This window comes from Malania oleifera, chromosome 10 (genome assembly GCF_029873635.1).
Source record: "Malania oleifera isolate guangnan ecotype guangnan chromosome 10, ASM2987363v1, whole genome shotgun sequence".
In the NCBI taxonomy this organism is placed as follows: Eukaryota; Viridiplantae; Streptophyta; class Magnoliopsida; order Santalales; family Ximeniaceae; genus Malania; species Malania oleifera.
Genome location: NC_080426.1, coordinates 29,355,587 through 29,372,182, shown reverse-complemented (window position 1 = coordinate 29,372,182; position 16,596 = coordinate 29,355,587). Strand labels below are relative to the sequence as shown.

General features: G+C 35.0%; 1 protein-coding gene across 4 annotated transcripts in view; it reads left to right on the top strand.

The window, feature by feature from the left end:
- The window catches only part of LOC131166304 (ubiquitin C-terminal hydrolase 12-like), a 95,082-nt gene that overhangs the window by 26,014 nt on the left and 52,472 nt on the right, over positions 1–16,596 (top strand). For all 4 annotated transcript variants that reach the window (XM_058124736.1, XM_058124735.1, XM_058124738.1 and 1 more), the window contains exons 11-15: positions 3,344–3,418; positions 10,626–10,704; positions 10,814–10,960; positions 11,060–11,140; positions 11,276–11,395. In XM_058124736.1, the coding sequence (XP_057980719.1) occupies positions 3,344–3,418; positions 10,626–10,704; positions 10,814–10,960; positions 11,060–11,140; positions 11,276–11,395 (502 nt within the window). The remainder of the gene's footprint in view (positions 1–3,343; positions 3,419–10,625; positions 10,705–10,813; positions 10,961–11,059; positions 11,141–11,275; positions 11,396–16,596) is intronic.

Sequence of the window (16,596 nt, the reverse complement as noted above, 5' to 3'; positions counted from 1 at the left end):
AATGATTTCCTCTCAATCCAAACAGAGTGCTTTACATCTGCCATAGGTGAAAGCAGGAGGGAAGGGGAGGACTCCCACTGGTGCAAGGAGCGAGAGAAGAAAGAGGGAGAAAGGGAGAGTATAGGGAAGGAAGAAAGGAAGAGGAGCGAAAGGGTTTAGGGTTACCGACAAGGAGAGGGAAAGAGGAGAGAAAGGGTTAAGGGTTACCAGCGAGGAGAGGGAATGGGGCAAGAGGAGACGAGGGAAGGTCGAGAGTCTCTGGGACAGGTTAGGCTGTGAATGATTGATTCTCTTTGATATAGTACTCAGTTGAAGTTCAACTTGAAATTGCAACAACTACCCACAAATACATTTGTCGACATGATCAGTCCTAAATTCCTAGTTGTAAAGGCATTGATTTGATTGACGTCTTCTAAAGCCAAAAAGACCTCCACAAGCCGTCAAAACACTTCCAAAAGTAAACTGATCAATAGCCAATCCTTCCAACCTCATCTCTCTAAACAAGTCAGCTGCCTGCCTCTCCAAACCATGGAAGACTTGTGATAATCATTGTCTATGAAACTCAATCTTTCTTTGTTATACCATGAAATGACTGCCCTGATTCTAGTATCATCACACACTGTAAAAGACCAATGATAATTGTATGACACATGACCAAATTTCTGTTTGCCATTCTATCAGAAACCCGCTTTGCATCATAAATTAACCTTGCTTTTGCATAATGCTCACCAAGGGGCTCCCGCCAGACATGTAGGAATTAAAACCAAATTTCACTATTTGCCCATGCATTTGCTGACTAAATCTCCAACCAAATTTGACATTGTTGGAAATGTGAAAGTTTAAATGTCACCAATCACATTGAATCTAAAAAGCAGATGCAGAATCTTTGAAGATTAATACATAAAACAAGAATTAAATTAACTGAAAAAAGAGAATTTGAAACAAAAGCTTCTATCTCAGAAAATATTAAGAAGAGAATGCAGTGGAAGCGGATAACTTTATCTGTCTTCTTTCTCTGTCTCAAGAAAAGGATTTTTTGTTTCTTAAAGCAGATTAATAAGAAGGAGGGGGAGGAGATTAAGGTGAAGAGAGGTCTACTCGTTCTTGCTATTCTGCCAGGCTTTGTGGAGAGCGTATGAGGCGGTGTTGTAAACTGTTCTGGAGATCAGCAATGTGCTATGCATTGTTGCATAACCTCCTTGTTTCCCACTTATTAGCTCCAGGTTATACCCACCCTCCCCATGGCAATTAAAATTCAGTAATAAATAGCTTTTTGTTCCAGATCATTCATTTTGTTCCTATTCCAAGTTCCTTTCATCCAAGTCTTTGTGAATGATGAATTCATTCCTGTTCTGAGTTTTTTATACCCAGTAACCAAACAAGGCCTAAAAGTACATAGTAAATCAACTAATGTACTACTTCATAAGCAATGCTTATGTAAATTCAAACTCCACATGTTATATGGTGCACGATGCATATGAGAATCAATAGATCAATGGATTTATTTATTTTCCTCAAATTTTTAGTATGTTCTTAACATGATCAGCTTATTATATTGTCACACTTCAAAACTTTCTCCTGCATTGCACGTACTTCTATGACTGGCATATATTTAATAATACACAAGCTTTGAACTGGCATAAATGAGCCCAAAGGACTTCATGCTAGCCCAATAGGCCAGCAGAAGCCACTGGCAACTCCTATGGTAAAAATTGTTTTTTGGGAGGGTGGGGATAGGGGTGGGGGTGGTTATTTGTAATCTACAGTGTCCACTCTTGCATTCCAATTTATGTGGGATCATGGGAGGGGTAGGAATTGATGTGGGATTGTGGGAGAGGGTAGGATGGCATAGACCATGTGGTTGTAATTAACCTTCATTCCCCACCTTCTAAACATGACGTAAAGACCTTGTGTCTGGGCTCAAATTAATTAGAAGTTATTTAAATATATTACGCACAAAATAATAATGTATGATGTGTGCACACACAGAGTTCTGTATGTTAGATGCGCACACGTCAAGGCTGGGTTGGGTAGGCATTTTCAAGTAAACCAGGCTTAGACCTATAGTTCCTCAGGCCAACTTGGTCTGTTGCTTGATTGGGTCTATAGGTGTATCAATTAATTACATGTGTTGTGTCATTCAGAGAAGTGTTGCACTCTAGAGATGGGGAAGATCCCCTTTCTAGGCAACGGGGTTCCCTTAAAATTTGATGCTGCTTTGACATTGCATAATTATAATTTCATTTTATTAACAAGAGGACATTATTTAGGTGGAGAAAAACAAAGTTCAGACAATGTATTTTTGTTATACTAAATGGCATTGCAAATTTAAAAAATCTAAATCTGTTTTTAATGTCTGTTTTCCCTACTGGTTATTGAAATTTAGTCGTTGTCTTCTGCTGCAGTTTAGTGTTTCTAACCCTCCCAAAAGTACATACAATTTTTAAACTTGCTTCACCTCAATTCCTGGGGCGGCATGTTTAGAACTTGTGTGATGCACAAGTTACTGATTCCAACCCAACCCTGGTCAGGGACCTGTTTCTAGTAGAGATGATTTGGGATGTTTAGCTGATTAATTGATTCCACTTTCATTTCTAATAGTTGCATAAGTTACATTATTATTTTGGGATGTCTCTTTTCAATATATTGGCAGGAGGTACTTCAACTCTCATATTATAAATGCAGTAATTTTCTTATAAAAATAGATAGATAGATAGATAAATAAATAAAGAAATAAATGCAGTACTTCAATCTTGGGCACTTTTATGTTTTTGTTTAGTCTTGGAGAGTCTCAATTAGTCTTGGAAGATTTCTCATTCTTGCTCTTGTAAATTCTTTTTCTATTAATGATATTTTATTTTGTTATAAAAAAAATGCCGTAGTTTAATCTACAGCATTCCCAACATTAAAACATAGATACATGCCCCTTTTCCAGCATAATTTATCGAACCATGTTTTTCTATCTGATGAAGTTGATGTTGTATTTATTTCTGTGTAGATTCTCTTCACATGTTTAGTTGAAGGACACAACATGATAGTGAGATGGTGACTGTTACTCATGAATATTTCTCTGGTCTACTGACTTATTAATATTAATATTATCATTATTTTTTGCCTAAGAGCCTATTAACATTATGATTATCTTTGTCTTGCTGAGGGATTCACTTTCTTTTCCTTTGATTGAACAGTGTTGATGTGTAGTATGTTAAAGCTATATAAAATTTGCTTTTCCATTGTGCTGTTGTCTTTAATAATATTATTTTTTAATCTACATTGGTGGTTATTTGCAACTAATTGATACCTTGCATATGGTGGTTGGTGATATACATTGCTCTATTTGCAGTGTTTTGGTTCACAGTGGTGGGGTGCATGGTGGACATTATTATGCTTATATCAGGCCAACTCTTTCTGATCAGTGGTATGCATATTCTTCTGGAGGTTTTGTTAGCGTCAGCTAATATGCTTCTCTTTCTTCCTCTTCTTAAAAATTGTGGTTTTCTTGGCTTGCATGTTTGTTCTAACTGTTTAATATTCCCTGAATGTCTTACTAGAAGGGGTGTGAGCTGGATGTGCAACTATATGTGATTTGGTAGTTACCTGCATCAAGAGTCATAGAAAGTCAGATAGTGATGTTATCCGCTTTTGGATTCACACTGCTTTTTTATATCACATGCAAGCATAGTTGTTAGAATTTTACAATTCACGATTCATATAAATCCCACACCAAATCAATTCGAATCTTGCTAGGAAACCTAAAAACAACTGAATTGTTGCTGAATCTATTGATTCACCTCGTAATGAGTCGATCTAAATTCATCTATTCACATGATTCTCACCCTATTATAATCTGACAAACCCGACTAGTTTGAATCACAAAAAAAAGATTTTTAAATTTTTATTTTTATTTTTATTTTTACACGATTACCTTGCATTCCTCGTCTACATCAGTTTTGAGCTAAAAAAAAGGAAAAAATAGGACTTTATATCGCCTTCACAAAACCATTTTTTGCTTTTGGAGGACTGTAGTGTTTTGCCATTGAGAAGAAGGAGCAGATCATTCGTTGGCTAAAGGGGTACTCATGTTTCATTATGTTGAGATTCAAGAGTTGGTTTTTTTAGTTGTATTATTATCATTTTTTAGGTTAATTATTTTTTTCTTTCTAACTCAAGAAAGAATGTGCATGAATATTATTGTTTTTAAATTGTTGATAAACACAAAAATTTCAGTTCTTTAATTATTTTTTCTTGATTCCTTCCCTTAAATGGTGTAATGTTCATTTTTTAATTAATATTTCTTGAGTGATTCCCTTTCATTTGTTAGAGAAAGCATATACATGAAATATGTTTTTTTTATTTGTCAAAATTTAAATGTATTTTTTACTATTTTGCTTGTTGTTCGTTTATCAATATATGCATGCTATTAGAATGGATTTTGGAAATTTGTATGGAATCTAATGATTTGATTTGATTCAATTCTTGATTGGATTATTGACTATTTGAGTCTTGATTTGACAGCTATGCTTCAAGCAAGGTCTCAAATTTCAAAGCTCCAAAAGTATGGAAATTTCGATGGAGATTTTGATTTCTATTTTAAAAAATAACCAAAATCAATTGTAAAGCATGAAATTCTTTGTGAAACTTTAGAAATGGTTAATAGACATAATAATGTAAGTTTTAGGACTAATATATTACAAGTACATCTGTGTTGTGTATGAGGTGGAAAAGTTGTAATATAGTATGTGCATCAAACATATTTGTAAGATAATGTGCATTAAATATATTTTAATTAATACAAATGAAATTCATAAATCATTCAAATATTATTTATTATACAAATAATGGTAATTTAGACATGAATGATTAAATAAAATGTTGTTGTAAGTATGCATTTGTAATAATCTTCTGTTTTGATAAAAATGAATAAAATAAATTAAGAGAGAAATTTCACTTCACTCCTAAATCTCTCATTTGAATTCCGAGGAAATTTCATTGCATAGTTAAAATTTCAAGAAGCTTCGCTAAAATTTCAAGATTTCTGTAAATTTCGGATGATTCATTGAGATTTCGATGGAAATTATGCAAAATGGAAATTGACTGTCATTTCGATTTCGAGGGTGATTGAAATTGAAAATTTCGACGGAAATTTTGACAATTTCGTGGAAATTTAAGGTCATGCTTCCAAGTAATGAGGGTGTATAACTATTTATTTTGATTTGGTTGGATTGGACTACAGTAAGATAATGAAGTTTTTAATTTTGTTGTTTCTGTTATTTCTCTATTTAGTTTAGGCAATTTTGTGAAAATAACCATGCTATTTTTTAGAAGGCCATGGACTATTCAATTTCAGTTGGAAAATGCAGAACAGAGGGTGTTTGCGGTCAACTGGCTCCTTTTGTCACTCCAAAAGCTGAGACAACTTAGTATAGTTGATAGCAGTGTCCATGGGTTGAGGCGCGGAGATCATCCTTTTCTGTTTTTGTTCACTCTGGTTATTGATGTTCTTAGCTCATTTCTAGGACTGAAGTCCTTTGTGCTTTGATGGTTCACTCAAGTAATTTATTTATTGATTATAATCCTCTAATAATGACAAGATTATCCTCTATTTATCTTTTATGATACTAATCATCAGCCATGATGGAGAACAATCTTCGCAATTAGTGCAAATCAAAGAGAAATCCTTTAAAATCCTTTGATTTGAGACCAGAGAGGATGAGAGCAAGTGTTGTTGTGGTATTGATCGAGAACTAGAAGAATGAAAAGAAATCAATTGGTCACTCCTGTGTTGGAGGTAAAATGGATTTTCAGAGTTTGTCCTTGACGTGGTCTCGTCTGAGCAGGTTTGTTCGGAGAAACAAATTTGATCATCTTAATTATGTTGTTGTGATTCGGCACTCGGATTGGCAGATTTCTTGAGTTGGGAGTCCAGGAGTCTTCGGTTTTTGTTCCTGAAGGTTTTGAAAGGAGGTAGTTGGAAAAGTTTTGTGGAAGGATTACAGCATTTGGTAGGGAGAAATTTATTGAATGAATCTAATCGTGAAGGGGTGGTGCCAAAGAGGTTAAAATGGGAATCTAAGGATTGAGGTTGTTGAGGGAAGAGAACTTCCTTTGGAATTGTCTGCTCATGGAAAGTGATGGTGGTGGCAGATCTGGGGTTTCTTGCAAGTGAATCTTCAACAAAGATGATGCTGCTTGGGTCAGAGAGTAGTGGGACTTCTAATTCATGTACTGTTGATTTAATCGGTAATGGAACTTTTCAGGATGTTGGGCCTAAGAATGGTGGGCTTTAGAATATGGGCCTACGAGTAGTTGAATTTTGTGGGCCTGCTGGGAGAGGGAAGGGTTTCTTTTAAAAATTTCAATGGACTTGGCCTGATTGGTGAATTATGCAGCCTTTTTACTGAAGGGGCTACAGTAAAACAGACAGTGGGGGTATGAAGAGGCATCCTTATCAATTGGAGAGTCTCACGTAGGTGGCTTCTCTTAAAGGGTGGAGGCTTGGGTTACGGGTGAAGGGGCTTCTTGCATTGATGATATGGATGCTATGCAAAATGGAGAATAGGAAATATTATGATTTGGCTTTTTCTTATTCATATTTGGTAGGTATTTTTCCAAATTTATTTTCAAGATCAGAATGTTGAAATGCTAGGAGCAGGGGAGTTGTCCAATAAAATTCTGATCATAGTGATCATGTTTTCCAATAAATTTTGTAATGAAATGGTTAAGATTACTCAGGTTCAGCAGGAGTTGCAGCCTTGCAATCAGATGGAGGCCATAATAAGGAAAGTCTTAGCGATGGGTCATGGTGTAGAGGTGGTAAAGATTGTAAAAAAGGCTGGGGATTTGAAGGTGTATAAGTGTCAATAAGGAAGAAAAATTATGAAAAGCTTGCTTCTTAGCAATTATAAGAATTCAAATATGTGGGGAGGGAAATTTCTAAAATTAGATGATGCTGGAAAGTTTTATGTTGAGGAGTCTAGCTAATATTATAATATAAAGGAGGAAATACTTTTCAGAAGGAATAAAAGAGAGGAGGGGATATTTCGGAAGAGGATAGTGAGTATGATACTACTTATGTGTCCTCTTCTTCACTTGAAGGTCTGGAGGATGTTTCCATTGTTGAGGAGGGGGGTTTGTGTGTAGACTTGGCTGTGACTAATCAATGAAGGTATGGGTTACGACCTGCTCCAGTAGTTATGGGTTACTACCTGCTCCAGTGGTGGAGATTAGTGTGCAGGAAATTGGTGCTCAAAAAATTCTGGATGATAATGGGAATCTGGCTGGCTGATCCTAGAGGGAATGAAGTCGGTTTTTGGTGGGGCCAAAAGGAAAGGGACTAGAGGTCTGTAGGAACTAGCAAATTTCCATATCTCCACCAATTATAAAGGGAAGGGCTAAAGAGGGGTTTTCTTTAATTTTAGGGGGTTTTTAGTTTTTTTTTTGTTTTTATATCATTTTTATTCTCCCTCTCTCTCTCTTCCCCGTGCTTTGGGGATCTCTTGTCCTCTCCTAGATTGTAGTTCTCTCTTCTCTCTTAATATACTTCTTCTGTGATCAAAAAGGGGGGAAGAGGTAGCGAAGCAGATCCTCTTTGAAGGTGGAGATAGATGGAATTATAATGTATTTAGTGACTTCTTTGACCTTCTTGTGCAAAGATGCTTTCTTTGTGTAGTTGTATCTTTTGTGTTAGTGTTGAGCATATTTATTTGAAACATATCATATATTTGCTTTTTCATTTTTCAAATATTTTAAGATCAAAGAAATTTATTAGAAGGAAGGAGTACAAGGAGCAGGACATTGCATCCTCTGAAAGAGAATAGAACAGAAGAAAATTAAGTCAAGAATGCTCTCCAGTCTTGCTGAACATCAGAAAGGAATGTTTGCTTGCTTTTATAGTTTTACATATTTTTGTGAGTATTATGCTGTAAATTGTTATAAGTGCACTTGGGGCACACTTTTCCTGTGGTGAGATCTTTTTTGTGTCTAAATCTCACATTTGAATTCCAAGGAAATGTCATTATATAGTTAAAATTTCTAAGTTCTGCTGAAATTTCAAGATTCCGATAAATTTCTGATGATTCATTGAAATTTCGACAGAAATTTTTTAAGGCGGAAATTGACTGCCATTTCGATTTTGAAGGTGATGGAATTCAGAAATTGCGACAATTTCATTGAAATTTAAAACCACATGTACAGTTAGTTCGTCAGACCTCTTTTTAGCTTCTGTGGAGGAAGAGTAATAGAAAGGCTTTTGAGGGTTATAACTGGCAGCCAATAAAATTAATAAAGATTGAAGATTGGCTTAACATTGTACCTATAGATCAAGGGGCAGCATTTTATTAGTAGTCAAGCTGCCATTGATTTCATTGATTGTTTTCGCTTGTAGTTTTTGTTCTTTTATCTTATTGTTGTTTAATTTTTTTTTTGGTTATGCACCCCTTTTGTGCCCAGTAATGCAATTTCCTTTACCTACCTTAAATTTCAATTTCGATTCAAATTTCGAATCTAAAAAAAAAACGGAAATTTCAACGGAAATTTCAATTACGATGTCAATTTGGATTTCGATTTGAAAAAATAACGTAAATTAGTAGTAAAACATGAAATTCTTTGTGAAACTTTAGAAATGGTTAATAAACATAATAATATAAGTTTTGGGACTAATATATAACAAATTAAATACATATATGCTTTGTATGAGGTAGAAAAATTGTAAAATATTATGTGTATCAAACATATTTGTGAGATAATGTACATTAAACATATTTAGTTAATACAAATGAAATTCATAAATCATTTAAATAATATTTATTATACAAATAATAATAATTTAGATATGAATGGTTAAGTAAAATGTTTCTGTAAGTTTATTTTTTCATATAATTTCAAAAGCACTTGTAATAATCTTTTGTTTTGATAAAATAAATAAAATAAATTAAAATAGAAATTTCACTTCACTCCTAAATCTCTCATTTGAATTCCGACGAAATTTCATTGTATGATTAGAATTTCGATACGTGTCGCTAAAATTTCGAGATTTCGATAAATTTCGGATGATTCATTGAGATTTTGATGGAAATTATGCAAGACGTAAATCAACTGCCATTTCGATTTTGAGGGTGACGGAAATCGAAAATTTCGACGGAAATTTTGACAATTCTGTGGAAATTTAAGGCCATGGCCTCAGGCAAGGCGACCTGTGTAAGATGCATGCCATATGCACCGGGTTCGCCTTTGCCTTGGGTGCCAAAAAGGCACCGGTGTTGCATATTTTCCTCATTCCATGAAAAGCAGCAGTTTGTATCTTGTTTCAAGTACAATGAGCAGCTTGGTTTCAAATCAGGAGACCTTTGAAGGCCTTATCTCCAGATGTTTGTGTGCTTTGTTGTTTGAATTCTAAACAGCTTCTCATTTGTTCTTACACTATGATTTTGCGAGGAGTATCTGGAATAAATTATTTGGCGTGTTGGGAGAAACTTGGGTTTGCCTAGGTTCAGTGTAAGGAATGTTGGCTATTTCTTTCGAGGGTTTTGGAAGAAGAAAGGATAAGGCTGCTTTTTGGAAATGTGGTACATTTGCAGTGTTGTGGGGATTATGGTTGGAGTGTAATGCACGGATATTTTCAGGGAAATAATTGTATTGGCGGCTGGTTTGGGAGAAGATTCAACACTTGGCTTCTTTATGGTGTGTTGGCTTTGGATGCTTTAAGGGAGTCAACTTTTTGGAAGTTCCTTGGGAATGGAGGAATCTTTTGCTTTGATATTTCATAGTATTTATTTGTTCTTTTAGTTTCTTTTATTTCTCTGGTTTTTTTCCAGAATTTTGATGGGAGTTGAGTTATTCTCCTATTTGTAAATAAGGAAATATCCCCCATCGGAATTTATTAAATGTACTTAGAAAATAAAATTCTGAAAGAAGAAAAAGTTAACAATCCATCCAAGAACAAAACTGAAAAGTTTAAAGACTGATTGGCTCTGCCTATTTCTAGTTTGAAGACATGCCATAAAATAAGGCTTTCAAAAATAAATTTAGCCAAAAAAATATTGAAAATAAAAATACCGGAGAAAATTATTTCTGAAAAAGCTTCAAATATATATGATTCTCTGACTTAGATTCTGGACTTGGTCTACCATATATGCTGAAAAACTCTCATTACTTTAAAAAACTATGAAATGAAGTCAAATCAAGAAAACAATTTTTTATGAATGAATCCACAAAATCTTATTATTGAACTCCAAATCAATAATGTAATTATTATGCATCGAGTTAATGTCCTTTTAGAGCTTCTACAATATTCATGTGCCATTGATATTGCTATTAATCATAATTTGTTTGCAAAGTAAATGGTTATTCTCTGTAGATGTTGTGGAATTTTCAGTCAAGATAGGTGCATCAACCATGATAATGGAGGCCATGACTTTGTTCTTTAGATTCAGTAGTGTTTGGGTGTGCTTATTGTATTTTCTTTTTGTTTTGTATTTTCTTTGGAAGGATCTCATCCTTCTTCATACTTCTTTCATACTTTCCAATTCTAATGAAAGAGTAAAAAATTTAGTCCTGTTTGGTTTTGTTCAATCTTGGGGTTCTTAAATTGTTGAACTTGCTTAGATTTTGTTGTTTTTACTTTTTAGGTTTAAATTTGATGATGAACGGGTAACAAAAGAAGATTGGAAGAGGGCATTAGAAGAGCAGTATGGTGGTGAGGAAGAGGTAATACTTTTGCAAGCAGCACTAGATATCTCAGTGATTCTCCAAGTCTATGTACACTCATATTACCTTTGTTTGTGTTGATGCCTTTTCTGTTCTCTTCACTCAACAGTTGCCACACACAAATCCAGGCTTCAACAATTCTCCATTCAAATTTACGAAATATTCAAATGCATACATGCTTGTGTACATACGCGAAAGTGACAAGGAGAAAATAATCTGTAATGTTGACGAGAAAGATATTGCTGAGCACCTTAGGGTAAGAGATGTGATTTACATATTATCTATCTGAAATCCTTTCTCTGTTCTTCTCCCTCTCCCTACAATTTTTTAAAGAGCTCTTAACAACGCATTCCAGATAAGGTTAAAGAAAGAGCAGGAAGAAAAGGAGCAGAAGAGAAAGGAAAAAGCAGAGGCGCACTTGTATACTATCATAAAGGTTCTCTCTCTCTCTCTCTCTCTCTCTCTCTCTCTCTCTCTCTCTCTCTTTTGCGTGTGCACCTCCTAATGGGTAGTTGTTTATAGAGTTTAGCATCCTTGCCTAATGCTTATCTGATTATTTTTTCACTTTTAGGTTGCACGTAATGAGGACCTTCTTGAACAAATTGGCAAGGATATTTACTTTGATCTTGTGGATCATGACAAAGTTCGTAGTTTTCGCATTCAGAAACAAATGCCTTTCAACCTTTTCAAGGTAATGATTACTGTTTGTGTTGTTCTTCTCCCTGTCCTCTTCTTTTTGTTAAAAATCTGCCTTCATTTGGCTTCTGATTCCATGCAAGATGATCATTGAATTTGTAATTAACTTTGAATGTTAATTGGCTCCAAATGGTTTATGTAGGCTAAAATGTGTGTATGCATGTCTGCATGTGCTTGTATGCTTTTCTATTACAAAATTTTATACATTGGACCATGTTTGAGGTAGTGTTTAAAGACCCTGTTTTGTTGGGCCCATCTGACGTGGTTGGACTGAGCCTGGTCAATTGGCTGGGCTGAGTCACTCATCAAACCTGGAAAATCAGTAAACTGATGTGTACTTGGCCCTCCCAGCAGAGCTTGACTAAGCTTGACCTGGTGTGACTGGTAAAGATATTCTGTTATATATGTATATATATATATATATATATATATATATATATGTATATTTATATATGTTGTTCTAATTGCAAAAATGCTAAATTGATAAAATTATAGATGAATTCTTTTGAAACTATAATAAATTTTTTTTTTATAAAAAATCTAATGTATCAGAGTCATCTAATTGAGCTGTGACATTTTCGATGTGCCACCGAAACCACTCAAAGGTATGGAATGTATTCCTATTTTTATGGATTAGGTTATGTATATTGAGCAGCGGTTCCTGATTACACAAGGTATGGTATTTTGTGTACATCTGTCTCCCCTGCGTAGTGATCAATGCGAAGGATATTGGAGCCAAAACAAATGGTGGATCGGATGGGTTTGGGTACAACTGTCTGCATTGCCTGCTCAAAGCATCAGTCTTAAGAGTAAGGAGTGAAAAGGAATGGAGAAAGTGGATCCGCTTGTTTCACACCCCTTGATGCTTTAAACCATGACTGACTTTCTCCATTCACCATTACTGAAAAGACTGCAGAAGTTATATTCATCATCCACTTCCTCTTTTGCAGTCCAAACCATTCTTCTCTAGAACACAACAAACATAAGCCTTGTCAAAATCTAACTTCAAAACATTATCTCTCCTCCCTCATTTATTTTTTTAATAGAAAAAGAAGATATTTTATTGAAGAGAAGAGAAAATACAATATGAAGCATAAAATCCTCCTTAAACGATATGAAAATTTAAAATAAAAAAATGAGAAAACATCATAACATAGCTGCCAACCAATCACACCGAAGATTAGAAAAAGAGAACCCTTCAAAACAACCAGCTGAAAAAGCCCACAACGATGCCACACACTGAATCCTATCCTAGAGCTGGCAGAAGTTACGGAGTCACTTAGTTGTGGAAAATTGTTTTCATTTTTCATTTTAGTTTTCCAGAAAATTTTAAAAAAATGGTTAATTTCTCAGTTTCATAACATTTGTATGAAATGATTGAATAGGAATAAACAGTTTTAGCACTATTTTTTTGTGGAAATAGTTTTATTTTCCATTTCTAATTTAATAATTACAAAAATACCACTATGTTTTCCAATTTTCTAAATTTATATAGAAAAGTTGGAAACATCTTTTCATGAATATTTCTAACTCTTTGTTTCTTCTAAATCCACGTTCAAGCCCCAAAATCCATTATTCCAAATATTACCTTATATAAATTTTGGAAAATTGGAAAACAATTTGTCTTTTTATTATGATTATTTTGAAATCTAGAAATAGAAAATGAAAAATTGTTTTACATTTCAATGAACTGTTTATTTCCTGCCTTTTTTAGTAAAAAATTTGAAAAATAAAAAACTAAGCTAAAATTTTTATAATTCTTTGGAAAACTAAAAATTGGAAAACGAAAAATGTTTTCCGCAACTAAATGGGCCCTATGCCTCTCATCCACTTCCTCAGTTGCAGCCTAAACCATTCCTCTCTAAAAGCCAACAAATATAAGCCTTCTCAAAATCTAACTTTGAATCAATATATTTCCTCCCTCATCTATACTTATATATACATATGTATGTATATATATATGTGTGTGTGTGTGTGTGTGTGTGTGTGTGTCGAAATGTGGAAAATAAAACTGAATATTCCACTAACTTATGAAAAAATTACATTTCCTTTAAATAGATGATAATTCTGATCTAATTACTAGGGATATTTACAACCTACTGAAAATAGAATATCCTATTTATAATGGAAAGCAGTAATAGGAAAGACTATCTATAGAATCAGGTAACATGCTACCCAAATCCCCTAGGATCGTGGAACCAAAAATAGCTAATAAATCAGTTGATTTGTTAGCTGTAAATCTCCTAAAGATCAGCCTCTAATAAAGGCTGGCAAATATCTAATAGTTCTACACTCCCCCTCAAGTTGGGCAGTAAATATTGATTATGCCCAGCTTGGAACTCAGATCATCAACATTCTTTCTTGGCAGAGCCTTGTTAAGGATATCGGCTGTTTTGAGACATGTACACACATACAACATCTTGATTACTCCTTTCTCTATTTTTTCTTTTATGAAATGTCGATCAATCTCCACGTGTTTTGTTCTATCATGATGTACTGGGTTCTTTACAATGCTGATGGCTAACTGATTGTCACAGAACATCTTCATGGGTTCTTCACCTGAAATCTTTAATTCCTTTAGAAGCCTTCTTAGCCATATTCCTTCGCAGATGCCATGTGCCATTGCCTTGAATTCAGCTTCTGCACTGCTTCTTGAAACAACTGATTGCTTCTTACTTTGCAATGTAACTAGGTTTCCTCACACATACATGCAGTACCAGAAGTTGACCTTTGATCATGTATTGATCCTACCCAATATGCATCACTAAATACTTCAACATCTCTTCTTTGATTCTTCTCAAAAAATAATCCTTTACCTGGTGTTAGCTTTAGATATCATAGGATTCTATAATTTGCCTCCATATGTTCTTCATTGGGTTTGTTAATGAATTGACTCACCATACTAACAGAGAAGCCAATATCTGGTCGGGTGTGAGACAAATATATAAGTTTTCCAACTAGTCTTTGATATCTGCCTTTATCCATTGTTGCACTGTCTTCCTTGGCTCCTAGTTTGGTTGTTGAATCCATAGGAGTATTTGCTGCCTTGCATTCGAGCATCCTAGTATCTTTCAAAAGATCTGGAACATATTTCCTTTGGGAGACAAAGATTCCCTTCCTTGACCGTGCCACTTCCATGCCTGGGAAGTATTTGAGATTCCCAAGGTCCTTGATTTAGAATTCTTTAGCTAGAAGACTTTTGAGACTACTCATTTCCTCCTTATAATCTCCCGTTAGAATGATGTCGTCCACATATACAATGAGGATAGAAATTTTTCCTTTAGGAGTTTGCAGACTTTGTTGTGTGTAGCTTGTGTCTCGAATCCATAAGGAATTTCCATGTAGACATCTTCAATTAGGTCTCCATTGAGGAAGGCATTCTTGACATCTAGTTGGTGAAGAGGCTAGTCTAAATTTGCTACCAAAGATAAGAGGACCCGCACTGTGTTTAACTTGGTTACCGGGGCAAATGTCTCTTCCTAGTCAATTCCATATGATTGAGTGAATCCCTTTGCTACCAGCGGAGCTTTGAATTGGTTAACACTTCCATCTTCATTGTATTTCATAGTGTATCCATTTTCAACATATTGGACGTTTTCTAGTGGGTAATTCTTTGATCTCCCATGTTCCATTCTTTTCCAGTGCACTGATTTTTCCTAGACAGCAGACTTCCGTTTAGGTGTATCGAGAGCCTCTTGTATGTTATTAGGAACCTAGATTTTTTCGAGTTTGGCAACAAAATATCAAAAATTTGATTACAACCCCCGATATGACACAAAAGTGTATATTGGGTGTTTTGTGCATGATCTCACACCTTTTATCACAGTAATAGGACAATAATTGTCATCATTAGTTAACTCATTATGGGAAGTCGCGGGATTAGAGTTACCTAGTGGATTTTCACTTGATCTAGGGCTTGGATCAGACTCTTGGATTTGCTCAAGGGATGCTTGTTGTTCTATCTCCTTTTGGTTCCTTCTCCTCCATGAATAGGTAATCAACTCATCATTTTTTGTTGGTTGAATGGTGTCCAGATGCTGATGTTTCACAGGAGATTCTAAGAAGGGATGTGAAGGAGAAATGGAGTCAGTAGTTGGAATAGATTCAGAAATTTGTGATAGGTGAGAAGGGCCAGAATCAAAAGAAGGGTGAGATAACTCTTCAATATCCCAAAGTTGGAATTCCTTTGTAATCTCCGCTTGAATTTCAGATTTGGGGTAATATGGTTGTTGCTAAAAAAAGGTGACATCCATGGAGTGATAATATCTTTTAGTAGCTGGTGAATAGCATTTATAACCTTTTTGGTTTGGAGAGCACCCGAGAAAAATGCACCTAAGGGCTATAGGATCAAGTTTATCCCAGTGTTGACTATGAACATGAACAAAAGCTGAGCATCGGAATACTTTGAAGTGAATACTGGAGATGAGTCAAGTATTGGGAAAGGACTGAGTTAGAGTTTGAAGGGAGTTTGGAATTTGAGAACGCGAGAGGGCATCCTACTTATGAGGTAGGTTGTAGTGAGAATGGCTTCACCCCAAAAGTGTTTCGGTACATGTGTAGAGAACATGAGAGAGTGGGCAACATCTAGTAGGTGCCCGTTTTTTCTTTCGGCAATTCCATTTTGCTGAGGGCTGTCGACACAGGAACTTTGGTATATTATACCTTGACTCAAGAGATAATCAGCAAGAATGGATTTGAAATATTCTTTGGCATTATCAGTTTTCACAATCTGTATTTTTGCTTGGAATTGTGTTTGGATCATGGTGTTAAAATTTTTGAAAATCTGACCTGCCTTTGACTTTTCTTTCATGAGGAATATCTAGGTAAGTCTAGTGTGATCATCTATAAAAGATATAATCCAGTGACATCCTATAATATTCTTGATCCTAGATGCCCCCCACACATCACTATGAACCATTGAAAAGGTTGGGATGCTTTGTAGGGTCGGTTGGGATAAGAGTTGCGAACATGTTTTGAAAATTGACACATCTCACACTAAAAATCATTTGGGTTTTTATTATTGAATAATGAAGGAAAGAGTTTCTCAAGATACAAGAGATTTGGATGTCCGAACCTATAGTGCCACAACATAATTGCACTATCATTATTAGAACGAATGACAGAAAAAAAACTTTGACTTATAGACACTAAACAATTGGATTTGTGAGTTGTTCCTTGAGGAGGATCATTAACCTC